Consider the following 15277-nt stretch of genomic DNA (forward strand, 5'->3'; position numbering starts at 1 on the left):
TAGAAGCATAGTAAATGGAAGCAAGAGTAGGCCAATCGGCCCTTCAGGTACTTTAAGGCATGAATTGGTGAGTGTTGAGTTTCAGTTAAAGGAATTGAAAATGAAAAAGTTGGAAATGGAATTCCAAAAGGAGGAAATGGAATTCCAAAAGGAGGAAATAGCATTCCAAAGAGTAATTATACTCAGAAAAACTGGAATTAGGGAGGCATGAGAGGGAAAAGGAAGAGAAAACAAAAAAAAAGGGAATTTCAATTTCAAATGATGCAGCTCAGGCAAGCTACATGAGACGTGTTAGAGAGTTTGGAAAGGGAAAGGCCTAGTCATAATCTGCAAATCAGTCAGGAAATATTTAAGGTTATGTAAGCTTTACCAAAATTTGAAGAGATGGGTGTGGAAACATTGTTGAAGTTGTTTGGTAAAGTAGCAATCCAAATGTAGTGGCCAAAAACAGATTTGATATTGCCAATGGAAAGTAAATTAACAGTAAAGCACAGACATGCAACCCTATAGGAGGAAAGTTCTTGAGATTATGATAGATAAAGGGCCAATTGCAAGCTCATGTGAATTAGTCTGGAAGCATACAAACAGACATTTCAGAACTTAAGGAAAGAACCTGGACAAGCTTCTGATAAGTAAAAAACATTTTGACAGGTGGATAAAATCTTTGAAGGCTGACAATGCTTATGATGCTTTTTTAGACTTTAAAACTTCCCTCCCCTCTGTAATAAGAACTCGAGTAGAAGATGACAGGCAAGGCAAGCAGCTATAATGGGTGATGATTACGAACTGATCCAGAGACCTCTATTTCATTACCACCAGAAATTTGAGGAAAACAAAAAGTGGGAGAGAGAAAGAAAGACAGGTAGCCAGGGTGATAACTGGACAGAAGGAAATACCCTAAGCTCTCCTCCTCAGATTAGAGAGGTGAGGGTGGAGGTGAAGTTTGGAAACTTAAGTGTTTCTATTGTAATATTGGGACATGTTCATTTGGAATGTTGCCAGTTGTAATGTAAAGCTAGGGACTTGTAAAGTATGAACTGGGTGGTTATCTGTCATTTTACCTGATGCTGAAGATCTATAGCATTGAGGATATCATGAGTTGTGATATCTGCTGGGTAGATGATTTATATTTTTGAATTTTAAGCAATCACATGAGGCCTTTGTTGAGCTTGGGCCATTTGCCTTCTGTGCCCAGCACAAAGCCAAAATACTTGGGCTTAGAGCTCCCTGTCAATTCCATGATCACTGACTCAAGGTGTTGAGACTTCAGTGCGTAATCTAATGCTTATTGTCATCCTCATGTTGGACTGTGACATCCACCACTTTGACCTTTCTAAAAATGATGTCTGGTTTCCAAATGATGCCCCAACAACTTTCAGCCTTGGTAAGGTGTCTAACCTTCTTTGGAGACAAGTTGCTGAAGTTAGGTTAAAATCTTATTGTGGTACTTTATTCTCTCACATACTAAGCATGGGCAGTAGCCAGAAATGAGAGCAAGGATTTGATTGGGGCCCTTCATCTTTGGCAGGATTTGATTGTGAGATCAGAGCTGTGCTAGGACGGATCTTTGTGGGATACAAATTGCTCTGCAGCAGAAGGCTTTTGGTGAAACGAGATGCTTTTGTTATATGCAGATTTCATTTCGGAGTTTGAGATCTTTATTATATTTATAATACGATATGGCCATATCCTGGTGTTTAAGTTTGACTATTTCATGGATTCCCACTTCCTGTATGCTGTACAGCTGATTATCAATTGCATTGTGGATAATGTTTGTTCTCCTGTGACAGGGTCAGTAGGCTCCAACTCCTCCGGGGTGCAGCTATCTTTGTTTTGAAGGAACCTTTGATTTCCTTGAGGACTTTGAGCTTGCCAGACCTTTGATGGCATTGACTTTGTTTTTGCCCTAGAATCATGATGTGTCTGGATGTTGAGTGCTTCACTAGAATGCCCCCAGTCCCTTCATCCAGATCATTAATGTATAATGTGAACAGCTGTGGCCCCAACACTGGACCCTGCGGGACACCGCCTATCACCAGCTGCCATTCCGAAAAAGGACCTTTTATCCCAACTCTCTGCCTTCTGTCAGACAGCCAATCCTCAATCCACACCAGTAGCTCACCTCGAACACCATGGGTCCTCACCTTGCTCAGCAGCCTCCCGTATGGCACCTTATCAAAGGCCTTTTGGAAGTCTAGATAGACCACATCCACTGCGTTTCCCTGGTCTGTTGGTAAGCAATGTGGTGTATCGAATGGTCCTCTTAAACCTTTCTCTCAGGACATGATTTGCAAAACTATGCTCTGTTCTACCAAATGCTATTCACTGTTGAAATTAATCACATGCACTTTCTTTCTCTTGTAGGAGATTTAGATGAAGACTTAGATGAAATTGTTCCACAGCATTTGGTGACAGGGCAAATAGTGAATCACAAAAAATCACCTGAAGAGTTTACAGAATCTCTTGTTTATGAGGTTGCTGAGGTTCAATTACTAAACAGAATGCCTGATTCTCAAAAAAGTGAAATAACTGGTATGTAATCACTTTTGACCATAATCAATATCAATATTAATTATGTTACTTTGAGCTGGGGAGTTTTACTATTAGACTTTCTGTGCCATCTAAATATGTTTTCTTCCTGCTTTAAACAATGTAAAATGTTCCCTAGTTAATCGAGAGGCAGCTCCTCAACTACGTACAGCATGTAGATCTGTGTCAGTACCTGAACGACCTCAACCTCCACAAAGACCCCCTCCACCAAGTAAGAATTACCATACTGTTAGCTATCAAGTAAACAGACCATCATGAACTTAGTAGTACAGCCATTTATTTAATTGTTTAGATTTTAAATTGAATGCTTTCTTTTTCTAGCTATGCAAAGCATGAAAAAATCAGCCTCTGATACTGTGCTTTCATCTGAAGAAAGTCCTTTTCAGGCCATGACTCTGAATCCATCCCAGATTCTTCCAGGGCCAGCTGTAAGTTACCAAATTGAAATTCGTAGAGATACAACATAAGAGGAGTCAATTGACCATCATGATGAAAGAGTGCTAATTGGTTTGCAAGTGGTCTCTGATTGATATAAAGGTTGCCATGGAGAATGCACCAACAAACAATTATCCCATAAGCTTTAGTTTAAATTCAAATCAGGCAAGTCAACTCTCATTACTTAACGTTTTGATATTCCTAGGGAATGATCTAGGGAATAGATGAGCCCCAAGCTTTTGTTTTGTTGACTTGCAATGTGTGGATATATTCTTTATTTGCAAAGGACAGAGCCCTGTATATGAAAATATACGTACATGTAGCTTCGAGAAAGTGAGCCTAAATGACGATAAATTGGTTGTTAGTGTCAATGTTAGCACAATCAGAATTGTTTGATAAGTATTGTCCAATCACAAAATTATCTTTGATATAGTCCGAATTCCGTTTGTTTGTCACAAATAGCCAAAAGCATCGACTGCACTGTTGTCACTTGTGATCAACAAATCATTGAGATGTAAGAACTGTATGTTCAGGCATTACACTGGCATTGCAATTCATATGACATTTGCTTCTTTGTCTTCTTGACTTGATGGCAGCGTACTGTCAATAGGGACTATCACTCATCCTGCTGTTGATTAGTAGGAGTGTGAAACAGCTAACATCACATGTTGCTCAAGCTTTTGAAACACCTTACCCTTCCAGCATAATGTGAGAAAAACCTGGCTCTTTGTAGGGTTGAAAGTACAATTCTTCGGCTCATTTTTGAGTTTCCATGATATGCAGCGCGATGTGATCCAGTCAGAGTAATTATTATCCTGCAAGACATCTTTGCTGTGTTCATTTTTAGCATCAAGCTTGCATAGTACTCAATGATTTGGGATCGGTTTACGAAATTGCCAATTAATCAATCTTATAGTACATGTAACTAACAATCCACTGAAAGTGGGATGCAGTAGATAGAGGTGGAAAACCCCTTAGCAGATTCCTCAACTAGAATGTTAATTGGAATTGACCTTGTTATAATGTGTAAGGAAATTCTTACATGCACTGCAGATTCAAATCTAGCAAATGTATCAGTTATGTATTGGAAATATACAAAAGGAAATTAGAGGTCATTTTGTGGAGGATTGACAAGTTGAAACTAGAGGAGATGCCATGGCAGCACCATAAATTTAGGCATGTATAATGTCATTAAAGTTGAATGCAACAAGATGAGTTGCTAAGTTCATAAATTCAATGATTCAGACAATGGCAGCATTTCTAGATTATCTAAATAGAGTCATGGAATGTACAGCATGGAAACAAAGCCTTCGGTCCAATCTGTCCATGCCGACCAGATATCCCAACCCAATCTAGTCCCACCTGCCAGCACCCGGCCCATATCCCTCCAAACCCTTCCTATTCATATACCCATCCAAATGCCTCTTAAATGTTGCAATTGTACCAGCCTCCACCACATCCTCTGGCAGCTCATTCCATACACGTACCACCCTCTGCGTGAAAAAATTGCCCCTTAGGTCTCTTTTATACCTTTCCCCTCTCATCCTAAATCTATGCCCTCTAGTTCTGGACTCCCCAACCCCAGGGAAAAGACTTTACCTATTTATCCTATCCATGCCCCTCATAATTTTGTAAACGTCTTTAAGATCACCCCTCAGCCTCCGTGCTCCAGGGAAAACAGCCCCAGCCGTGACCCTCAGCCTCCGACTCTCCAGGGAAAACAGCTCCAGCCTGTTCAGCCTCTCCCTGTAGCTCAAATCCTCCAACCCTGGCAACATCCTTATAAATCTTTTCTGAACCCTTTCAAGTTTCACAACATCTTTCTAATAGGAAGGAGACCAGAATTGCATGCAATATTTCAACAGTGGCCTAACCAATGTCCTGTACAGCCACAACATGACCTCCCAACTCCTGTACTCAGTACTCTGACCAATAAAGGAAAGCATACCAAACGCCTTCACCATCCTATCTACCTGCGACTCCGCTTTCAAGGAGCTATGAACCTGCACTCCAAGGTCTCTTTGTACAGCAACACTCCCTAGTGTACCACCATATGTGGTTTCCTTAAGGAGCACATTGTAGAATAGGATAGCAATATCAAATATGCTGTAACTGCTTAATAGAGTTACATATCTTTATACACAAGGCTCTGTCCATTGTAATCAGAAGATATCCAGTCATTATAGCTTTTCATAAATCAAACTTTGGGGGGCAGCTATTTCCTGAGTATTTCCAATTCTGCCCTAAGAGTACAATACAAAACTCAATAATGTGTCTTTTTCTCAGCCAAACAGTTTTATGGTAAGAACTGCAGATACTAGAAATCAGAAACAAAAATTGAAATTGCTGGAATAGCTCAGCAGGTCTGGCAGCATCCGAGTAGAGAAATCAGAGTTAACATTTCAGATCGAGAGAACCTTCCTCAGTGCACTTCTGAGGACTGGTCACTCAAACCAAAATGATAACTCTGATTTCTCTCTGCAGTTGCTGCCAGACCTGCTGGGGTTTCCACCAGTTTCTATTTTTGTAACAGTTTTATAGTCATTATTAGACTCTTAATTTCATATTTCTATTAGATTCAAGTTCTACTATCTGTCATAGAACATGAGTTGTGTCTCTTCAAAATAATAGTCTAGCAATAACACTATTAGACCATCACTTTCCTCTTGAACACTGTAGTTAATTCACCACCTCCTAACCCTTCCTGCCCCCTAACAGAGACAAGGCTTCCATTGAGATATACAAATCAATTTTCTGGTTATTAATCAAAGAATTCTGTCAGCTTTTTAAGTGTCTGCTATTTTCAGTCATTTGTGTAAATGCAACCTCAGTTCTCTGTTTCTCGACTTGTACAACTAACTTACATTGACTTCTTTCAATTTCTATTGACCAAACCATGGGTAAGAGGGAATTCAGGAGAAAATGGTTTTCTTCTTTGTGGGCTGTAGAACAGATACATAACCAAAGTCAGATTCAAGTGGGGAAAGATAGTGACTTAGGCAAGTTTTCATAAGATAGAGTTCTACAGAATCTAGAAAGGGCAAATCATTGAAAGTATAGTATTTGTTAATTGTTACTAGGTGCAGAATCAAGGCTAAATGCACACTTATGATAAATGTTTGCTAATGTCTCAGGTTTAAAGTTAATATGTTTGTTTATCGCAAATAAGTTAATCCACCTCTAAAATTGGAGAGAAACATATGTAGAATCCAAGATCACAGTTTCTACTTCAGTTAACATAGTTTAGTTTTTGCTACAATCCTCAGTCACACTATCTATGACCACGTAATAGGCAGGAAAAGTAGTGGTCCAGTTGTAAAGGATGCACAGTCTTGTATTGGGAGAGATCAATAATATCTGGAGTGGAGCTGTAATTTGTAATGGTGACTTTCCGAAAATGAGAAGTGCAATTTAAAGAAACGCAAATATTCTTCATGTAAAGTAGTAGTTGACTATGCTCTTCACAGCCCTATCCCCCAAAAAATCCACAGCCCTCAGTCACAACTGTGTGCATGTTCACAGGTACATAGAAGGCTACCTTTGCTATGATTCTATATTGGGATTTGTTGAATGTGTTATTATTGTTTCATATTTGAAGTTGTTTTCAACACAATCTTGTTTCTCAGTCTTCATCTAGAACTGGAATTAGCAAGCCATATCATGTGAGACAAATTAAAACAACAAGTGCCAAAGAAGCAGAAGCAGCAATAAAACATCTAATGGAAATGAAAACAGGTGGAGTGATTCTAGTGTCCTTTTACCTGCTAAGCAATGCGTGAATGTAAAAGAAGGGATGTTGTTGTGCAATGGTAGTTTCCCTACCTCTGAACCAAAAGGTCAGGATTCAAGACCCACCTGCCTGGAGGTGTGTCACAACTGTTGATTAAAACAATTATTATGTAAGAGAACAGACTGCAAGTACAATGCCACTGAAATTTTAAATTAAAATTGAAATATTTAAAGATGTTATTCCTGTAGCACCTTATCAAGATAAATCTGTTGAGTGTTGCATTACATTAGACTTTCTTAAAACACTCTTTGAGCACATGCACATACACACACAAGCGCACATTCCACAGGCACCAAGCCCTCTCTAATTCTGAATGTGAGGTCAGCACCAAAAAGCCATAAAAGATAAAGACACTATTGTCTTATCAGACCATAGGGATGCTCTCTCATTAGAGAAAGAAAATTGATGGTGGTTTAACTTGAGAATCACCATGCATCAGGCAAGGGGGAAAGGTTGAAAAGGAGAATCCTCTATGGTAACCTTAGCCGGTGCAGGAATTGAAACTGTGCTGTTGGTATGTCACTAAACATTGGCCAAGATACCACCTCTGTTCTTCTTTGAAGTTAGTGCCATTTGATCTTTTACATCCATCGAAGCAGGATTTTGGAGCTTCAGTTTAATCTGCCATCCTATTGGTACTGTACTGGAATGTTAAACTTTTTGTTGTACTCAAGCCCTTGAGCGGGATTTGAAACTGGAACCTTGAGAATCTGAGGTGAGATGGTTATGACTGAGCCACTATTGACACAAAAGTCATAAAAGATTAGTACAATCTTGATTTCAGCTAATATCCACACACAAGCCCATACCTGTGTGTCTGTGTGTACTTCCTGGTCAAAATGCCTGTGCCGCAATTCAGGAGCAGTCTTGGCTTTGCTTCTCCATACCTATTGGACATAAGGCCAACTGGAGCGGCTTACATCATCCAGTTAGATCCAGCAAACAGACACAGGCACAATGTTTGTGGCATTCCTAATCTGAACAAATGAACAATTTGTCTGTATCTCACCAGTTCTAGGCAAAAGATTTGTCTTGGTCCATTGCCTGTCCCCTGATCCTGTCTCTGACTTCAACAGCTGCAGCTATGGCTGAAGTCAGTGGCAGACCCAGCCAGTCCACATCCTCTCGCTCTTTAATAAGCCTCCAACCTATCAACTATCACCTCCCCCACCTTGCACTGTTTTCGAAGCGAAAAAGTACAGCCTACTCCTTTGTTACAAATAAATTATATTCTCTTGATGAGTTCATGAGAATTGGCAGGTTTGTAGAAATACAAGACCTGTGAAAGGTGTAAGAATAGAGAGACATATGGCATTTTCTCCCTGGGTAGCCTTGTACATTTCTGTAGCTGTGTCCCTGCGCACAACCTTTATCTGTGTCAAATCTCACTATAGCAGCGACAGGAATGAGCATAGGAGGCTATTTCTGAGCATTTTATGTGCTATGATGACTCTGCTTCAAGAACAAACTAAGATTTGTACCACTGTTGATGTAAACGGGACAGATATGTAAGTTATGTACTTGTCTTCCCTACTGAATGAAACCTTTGCAACTGTCGACAGCGCTAGACACCAAAGTGGGCTCTGAACAATGTCTTTCTTTTTCAGGAAGTTTGAAGTCAGAGGCTAACAAAAAGCCATCTCTAGTACAGTCAATTCTCAAGTCCCAGTCTCTTCCTGATGAACATGTTGAAACATATTCTACTTCATTAATTCCTCTATTACACGCTCAAAGAAATCCTGCTGCTAAACCATCTGATCCAGAAGGAACAAGAATAAGAGGTGACTTGGTAAGTTATTTTGATTATCATAAACAAGAGATGTTGATTTCTTAAAGCATTAAGAATGTTTACATTGTAAATACCTAGTGTCAGCAACTAACACTGCCAAGTTCAAATCAATTATAGTCAGGTTCAGTTAGTTCCACCTCAAAACTGTGTTTGTCCCTCTCAATCTCTTGCAATTGGTATGGTCAGCTCAGTAACCAATTGTGAGGAGTTTTTTTAATGCTGTGAATTGGTTTAAGACTTTCCTAATTTCTTGAAAGTTTTTATCGCCAACAATAAAGATTTTTCTTTTTGTGATGCATGAAACTTGCTGAATTGTCCTTCTGTTCTTAGTTGGAAAGTTACAAAACTGAGTGCTAACCTACTTAGGCTGAGTCGTTTTAAAAAAAATCCAAACAAGGAGAAATCAACAGGAATAGGCCATTCAGCTATTTGAATCTATTCTAGTATTTAAATTGATAATGGCTCATTTGCATTTCAACTCTACACACCCATTTTTAAAAAAAACAGTTCACAGTTGTGAATGGTTCTGGAAGTTAGTTTGTTTTGTCAATTGCCCACCTTTAGTTGGCTTGAGGAAGTTATTGGTAAGCTACTGTCTTGAACTGTTGTAGTTCATGTAGTGTACATATACCTACAGTGCTGTTAGGAAGAGTGTACCAACATCTTGATGCTTCAGTAGTGAAGATACTGCAACATATTTTCACGTCAAGCCTGAATATTATCCTTCACTTGCTTCATTGTGTGAAGAAATGTTTATATCTTGAAGACTTCAATCAGATTACGTCTTAACTTAATCCGTGAAGTCCAGGTATCATTCTTGTAAACCTATGTAGTACTCCCTCCAAAGACAATATGTCCATCCTAAAGTGTGGAGCCCAGATCTGCTCACAGCACTCCAAGTGGGGTTTAACCAGGGTTTTGTATTGCTGCACCTTTTGTATTGAAAGGTCATGGAGATTGGGCGAGAAAGTGGAGTTGAGGCCAAGATGAGACCAGCCATGATCATTTCAAATGGCAGAACAGGCTTGAGGGGTTGAAATGCCTACGCCACCTCCTAGTTCTCTTGTTCACAGATTTCAGACCTAACACCAAGCTCCTGGTGTAGAGGGCAGCAGTATTACATCAAAAGAGAAAATCTGGAAAATCTCAGCAGGTCTGGCAGCATCTGTAAGGAGAGAAAAGAGCTGATGTTTCGAGTCTAACTGACCCTTTGTCAAAGAAAGTGAGTGAGTGAGAGATCAGTCTGAGACTGGTACAGTTAGGAAAAGGAGCAAATCGAACATTCAGGACAAAGTAGAGAACAAGAGAAGACGGATAAATTAAACTCCATTTATTTCAGTGTAAGTGGCCTATCGGGGAAGGCAGATGAACCGAGGACATGGTCAGGAACATGGGAGTGGGATGTTATAGCAATTACAGAGATGTGGCTCAGAGATGGACAGGACTGGCAGCTTAATGTTCCAGGATACAAATGGATAGAAAGGTGGGTAAGAGAGATGGGGTAGTGGCGTTTTTGATAAGGAGTAATATTACGGCTGTTCTTAGGGAGGATATTCCTGGGAATGCATCCAGGAAAGTTGTTTGGATGGAACTGAGAAATAAGAAAGGGATGATAACCTAATTGGGATTGCAGTATAGACCCTCCAATAGCCAGCAGGAAATTGAGAAACAAATTTGTAAAACCTGACCTACTCTTGGGAAATAAGGCAGGGGACCATAATTCCATTAGTTTTAAAACATTGATGGAAAAGGATAGACCAGATCTAAAAGTTGAAATTCTAAATTGAAGGAAGGCAAATCTTGACCATATTAGGCAAGAACTTTCAAAAGCTGATTGGGGGCAGATGTTAGCTGGTAAAGTGATGGCTGGAAAATGGGAAGCCTTTAGAAATGAGATAACTGCCTTCAGAAACAGTATATTCCTATTAGAGTGAAAGGCAAGGCTGGTAGGTGTAGGGAATGCTGGATGATGAAAGAAATTGAGGGTGGTTAAGAGAAAGAAGGAAGCATGTGTTAGGTATAGACAGCAGAAATCGAGTGAATCCTCAGAAGACTATAAAGGCAATAGTATACTCAAGAGGGAAATCAGGATGGTGAAAAGGGGACATAGCTTTGGCAAGTAGGGTTAAGGAAACTCAAAAAGGATTCTCTCAATACCCTGAGGACAAAAACGTAATTCAGGAGAGAATAAGGCCCCTCAAAGACCTGCAGGACAGTCGTCATGTGGAACTGCAGGAAGTGGGGGTGGTACTAAACGAGCATTTTGTGTCAGTGTTTTCTTTGGAGCAGGACATGAAAGATATAGAATGTACGCAAGTGGATGGTGACATCTTGAAAAATGTCCATATTACAGAGTAGGAAGTTTCCAGAGAAAGGGAATTAGATTAGATTCCCTACAGTGTGGAAACAGGCCCTTCAGCCCAACAAGTCCACACCGACTCTCTGAAGAGTAACCCACTCGCACTCCTTTCCCTTTGACTAATGCACCTAACTCAATGGGCAATTTAGCATGGCCAATTCACCTGACCTGCACATCTTTGGACTGTGGAAGGAAACACATACAGACATGGGGAGAATGTGCAAACTCCACACAGACAGTCGCCCGAGGCTGGAATCGACCCCAGGTCCCTAGCGCTGTGAGACAGCAATGCTAGCCACCGTGCGCCCCCTAAAGAAGGGTTACACCCAAAACGGCGACTTCTGCACTACCTTATGCTTCTAGGCTTGCTGTGTTCTTTCAGCTCCCTGCCTGTCTATTATGGGTAATTTAGCACGGCCAATCCACCTAATCTGCATGTCTTTAGACAGGTGGGAAGAAACCTGAGCACCTGGAAGAAACTCATGCCAACTCCATACAGACTATCGCCGAGGGTGGAATTGAACCCAGGTCCCTGATGCTGTGAATGCTAACCACTGAGCCACCATGCTGCCAAGAAACCAGAGCAAACTCAGGCCCTTCGGCCCAACAATTCCACATTGACCCTCTGAAGAGTAACCCACCCAGACCCATTCCTCTATGTTTACCCCTGACTAATGCACCTAACCTACACATCCTTGGACACTATGGGCAATTTAGCTTGGCCAATTCATCTGACCTGCACATCTTTGGATTGTGGGAGGAAACCGGAGCTCCTGGAGGCAACCCATGCAGACATGGGGAGAATGTGCAAACTCCATTCAATCAGTCACCCGAGGTTGGAATCGAACCGGGGTCCCTGGCTCTGTGAGGCAGCATTGCTAAATACTGAGCCACCATGCTGCCCAAAACTGACAGCCTGACTTTTCTGACCACTTGAGTTCATGACAGGCCATGCAGGAAACCGGTGCAGACATGAGGAGAATGTGCAAACTCCACATAGATACTTGCCCGAGGGATGAATTCAACCCAGGTCCATGGCACTGTGAGGCAGCAGTGCTAACAACTGAGCCACCGTGATGGATGTCTTAAAACACATAGAGCTGGATCAATCCCCAAGACCTGATCAGGTGTAGTTTTGAACTTTGTCAGAAGCTAAAGAAGTAGTTTCTGCTGCCCTTGCTGAGATATTTGTATTATTGATAGTCACAGGTGAGGTGTCAGAAGACTGGAGGATGGCTAAAGTGGTGCCACTATTTAAGAAAGGTGGTAAGAACAAGCCAGGGAGCTATAGACCAATGAGCTTGACATTGGTGGTGGGCAGGTTGTTGGCGGGAATCCTGATGGACAGTAAGTACATGTATTTGGAAAGGCAGGGACAGATTAGGGAAAGTTGAAAATGTGTTGCTGGTTAAAGCACAGCAAGTCAGGCAGCATCCAAGGAATAGGAAATTCGACGTTTCGGGCATAAGCCCTTCATCAGGAAAGATCAGGGAAAGTCAATATGGTTTTGTGAGTGGGAAATCATGTCTCACGAACTTGTTAGAGCTTTTTGAAGAATGACGAAGAGGATTGATGAAGGCAGAGTGATGGCGTGATCCAAATGGATTTCAGTAAGGCATTCAACATGGTTAGCAAGGTTAGATCTCATGGCATACAGGAGAACTAGCCATTGGGATGCAGAACTGGTTTGAGCATAGAAGACAGAGGTTGGTGGTTGGAGGGTTGCACAGACTGGAGGCCTGTGACCAGTGGTGTGCCTGAAGGATCAATGCTGGTCCACAGCTTTTTGTCATTTATATAAATGATTTGGATGTGAACAAAGGAGTTATATGTAGTAAGTTTGCAGATGACACCAAAATTGGAGGTGTAGTGGACAGTGAAGAAGGTTACCTCCGAGTACAATGGGATCTTGATCAGATGGGCTAATATGCTGAGGAGTGCCTGGAGTTTAAATTAAATCAATGTGAGGTGCTACATTTTGGAAAGGCAAATCAGACAGGCTTTGTACATTAAATGGTAAGGTCCTGGGAAGTTTTCTTGGAGTGCAGATTTATAGTTCCTTGAAAATGGAATCGCAGGTCGGTAGGATTGTCAAGAAGGTATTTGATATGCTTTCCTTCTTGGTCAGAGCATTGAGTATAGGAGTTGGGAGGTCATGTTGTGGCTGTACAGGATATTGGTAACATTCCAATTTGGAATATTGTGTGCAATTGTGGCCTCCCTCTTATAGGAAGGATGTTGTGAACCCTCAAAGAGTTCAGAAAAGATTTCTAAGGATGTTACCAGGCTGGAGGTTTTGTGCTATAGGGAGAAGTTGAATAGGCTGGGGTTGTTTAAATCATGAGGAGCATGGATAGGGTACATAGATATGATGTATTCCCTGTGGTGGGGGAGTTCAAAACTCAAGGGCATGGGTTTAGAGTGAGAGGGGAAATACTTAAAAGGGACCTAAGGGCAACATTTTCACGCAGAGGGTGGTGCATGTATGAAATGAGCTGCTAGAGAAAGTGATGGAGGCTGTACAAAAAAGCATCTGGATGGGTATATGAATAGGAAGGGTTTAGAGGTATATAGGCCGGGTACTGGCAAATGGGACTAGATTATGTTAGGATATCTCGTCAGCATGGATGAGTTGAACCGAAGGATCTGTTTCTGTGCTGTATATCTGTATGACTCTAAATAATTACAAGTAATAGAGAAGGGCCTCCCTATCTCTAAACAAGGATAGCAGCTAAGAGAGTTACAATGGTGGGAAATCTCAAAGAAGACTCTCTTACTTTCTTGTACAAAATGGTAGATTCGGATGTTGGAGTTGAGAGATAAAAGGTCACAAGCGACCATGGAAAGTTCAATTCCCACATACCAAAAGGGACCCATTCAGATCACAGCAACAAGACTACGAATAGAGTGATGTACTGAAACCCCAATCATAGTTGAACAACTCAGCACTAATTAAGCAGTAGTATACAAGGGGAGGGGTATCTGCCACCATGTTAATGTTACAAGAAAAATGCATAAAAGGCAAGATACTTGTTTTTAAAATTACAGCGTCGTTGACTTTTCTTCTAACCTAAGCTGAAGATTAAGGGGGTGATCCGACCTTCACATTGAGGCTAGACTCAAAGTAACCTTTGGCCTCTCCCTGCATTATGTTGATGGAATGCATGAATAAATTACCAAATGCCTTGAGCTCTGCTGTCTCCTGAAAAGTTATTATCTCTGTAAACTCATTCCACTGTGGCCTAACCGAAGTCCTGTATAACTGCAACATGACATTTCAACTCCTATTATGAATGCACTGACCAGTGAAAGCCAGTGTGCCAAATGCCACCTTCACCACCCTGTCTACCTGTGATTCCCATGGTGTCCATGCAATTATCAATGCAGTCAAATATGGTTACTGACATGAATTTATATAGCACTTTGAGTCTCGTAAGGCACCCCTAAGTCCCTTGACAGGAATGGATGTCAAACGAGATTGAACACTAAGTCAAATAAGGTTGTATTAGAAATAAAAACAGAAAATGATGGAAATACTCAGGTGGTCTGGCAGCATTTGTGTTGCGAGAAACAGCGTTGATATTTCAGATCTTGACTTTCCACCAGAATGGAAGTGATTTTATGACAGGTGATGAAAATTTTGTCCAAACTGGTAGGCCTTGTGGAGTGTCCGAAAAGAAAAAAGAGGGGTGGAGAGGTAGGTTGGGGTTTAGAGTGTGAATTCCAAGTACATGAAGGCACAGCCACCAGAGGTGGGTTGATTAACATCAGTGCTGCACACAAGGCCAGGGCTGGAGGAGCATTAATATTGTTGAAGGTCAGGGATGAGAGCTACTGGAAGACGTTTGGATGAGTTAAATTATACCAAAGGTGGAAGAGACGAGGCCAATCTGGAGAGCAAAGTCTCAAATAAATAAGACATGATTGAGACAATTAAGGAATTTAGCCCGTTTCATACAATGAAGAACACTAGTGACAAACACCCCACACCCTCAAATAGAGCTAATTTGATGGAATTTGGGGCAGTACTGCACATGAAGGTAGAGGACAGAAGAAGTCCTGGCAACACTGAAGAATCTTAAACATAACATCTTGTCCTAGATATTGCAGAATGATAATGAGAGCAGAATGGTCAGCCTTCGCTATCATTACTGGAATGGACAACATTCTTAGTTACGAGAAACTCCTTTAATACTACCCCCCTACCTTTCTGATCCTCTTGCCCACACACACTGGTCCTATTCCTTCCTGTTCAATCTTCTCCCACCCACCCACCCCATCCTTTCCCATACCCCATGGCCCTCACTTTCCTTCGCTTCACTTCTTTGGTAGTTAAACTTACTTTTGGTTGGTT

The 15277-nt window shown here is 41.2% G+C and overlaps 1 protein-coding gene across 3 annotated transcripts in view; it reads left to right on the plus strand.

The window, feature by feature from the left end:
* The window catches only part of LOC132819805 (synaptojanin-2-like), a 207559-nt gene that overhangs the window by 186679 nt on the left and 5603 nt on the right, over positions 1–15277 (plus strand). For all 3 annotated transcript variants that reach the window (XM_060831596.1, XM_060831597.1, XM_060831598.1), the window contains 5 exons: positions 2365–2532; positions 2669–2761; positions 2872–2978; positions 6612–6720; positions 8383–8564. In XM_060831596.1, coding sequence (XP_060687579.1) covers positions 2365–2532; positions 2669–2761; positions 2872–2978; positions 6612–6720; positions 8383–8564 — 659 coding nt within the window. The remainder of the gene's footprint in view (positions 1–2364; positions 2533–2668; positions 2762–2871; positions 2979–6611; positions 6721–8382; positions 8565–15277) is intronic.

Source organism: Hemiscyllium ocellatum, chromosome 10 (assembly GCF_020745735.1).
Source record: "Hemiscyllium ocellatum isolate sHemOce1 chromosome 10, sHemOce1.pat.X.cur, whole genome shotgun sequence".
Lineage (NCBI taxonomy): Eukaryota > Metazoa > Chordata > Chondrichthyes > Orectolobiformes > Hemiscylliidae > Hemiscyllium > Hemiscyllium ocellatum.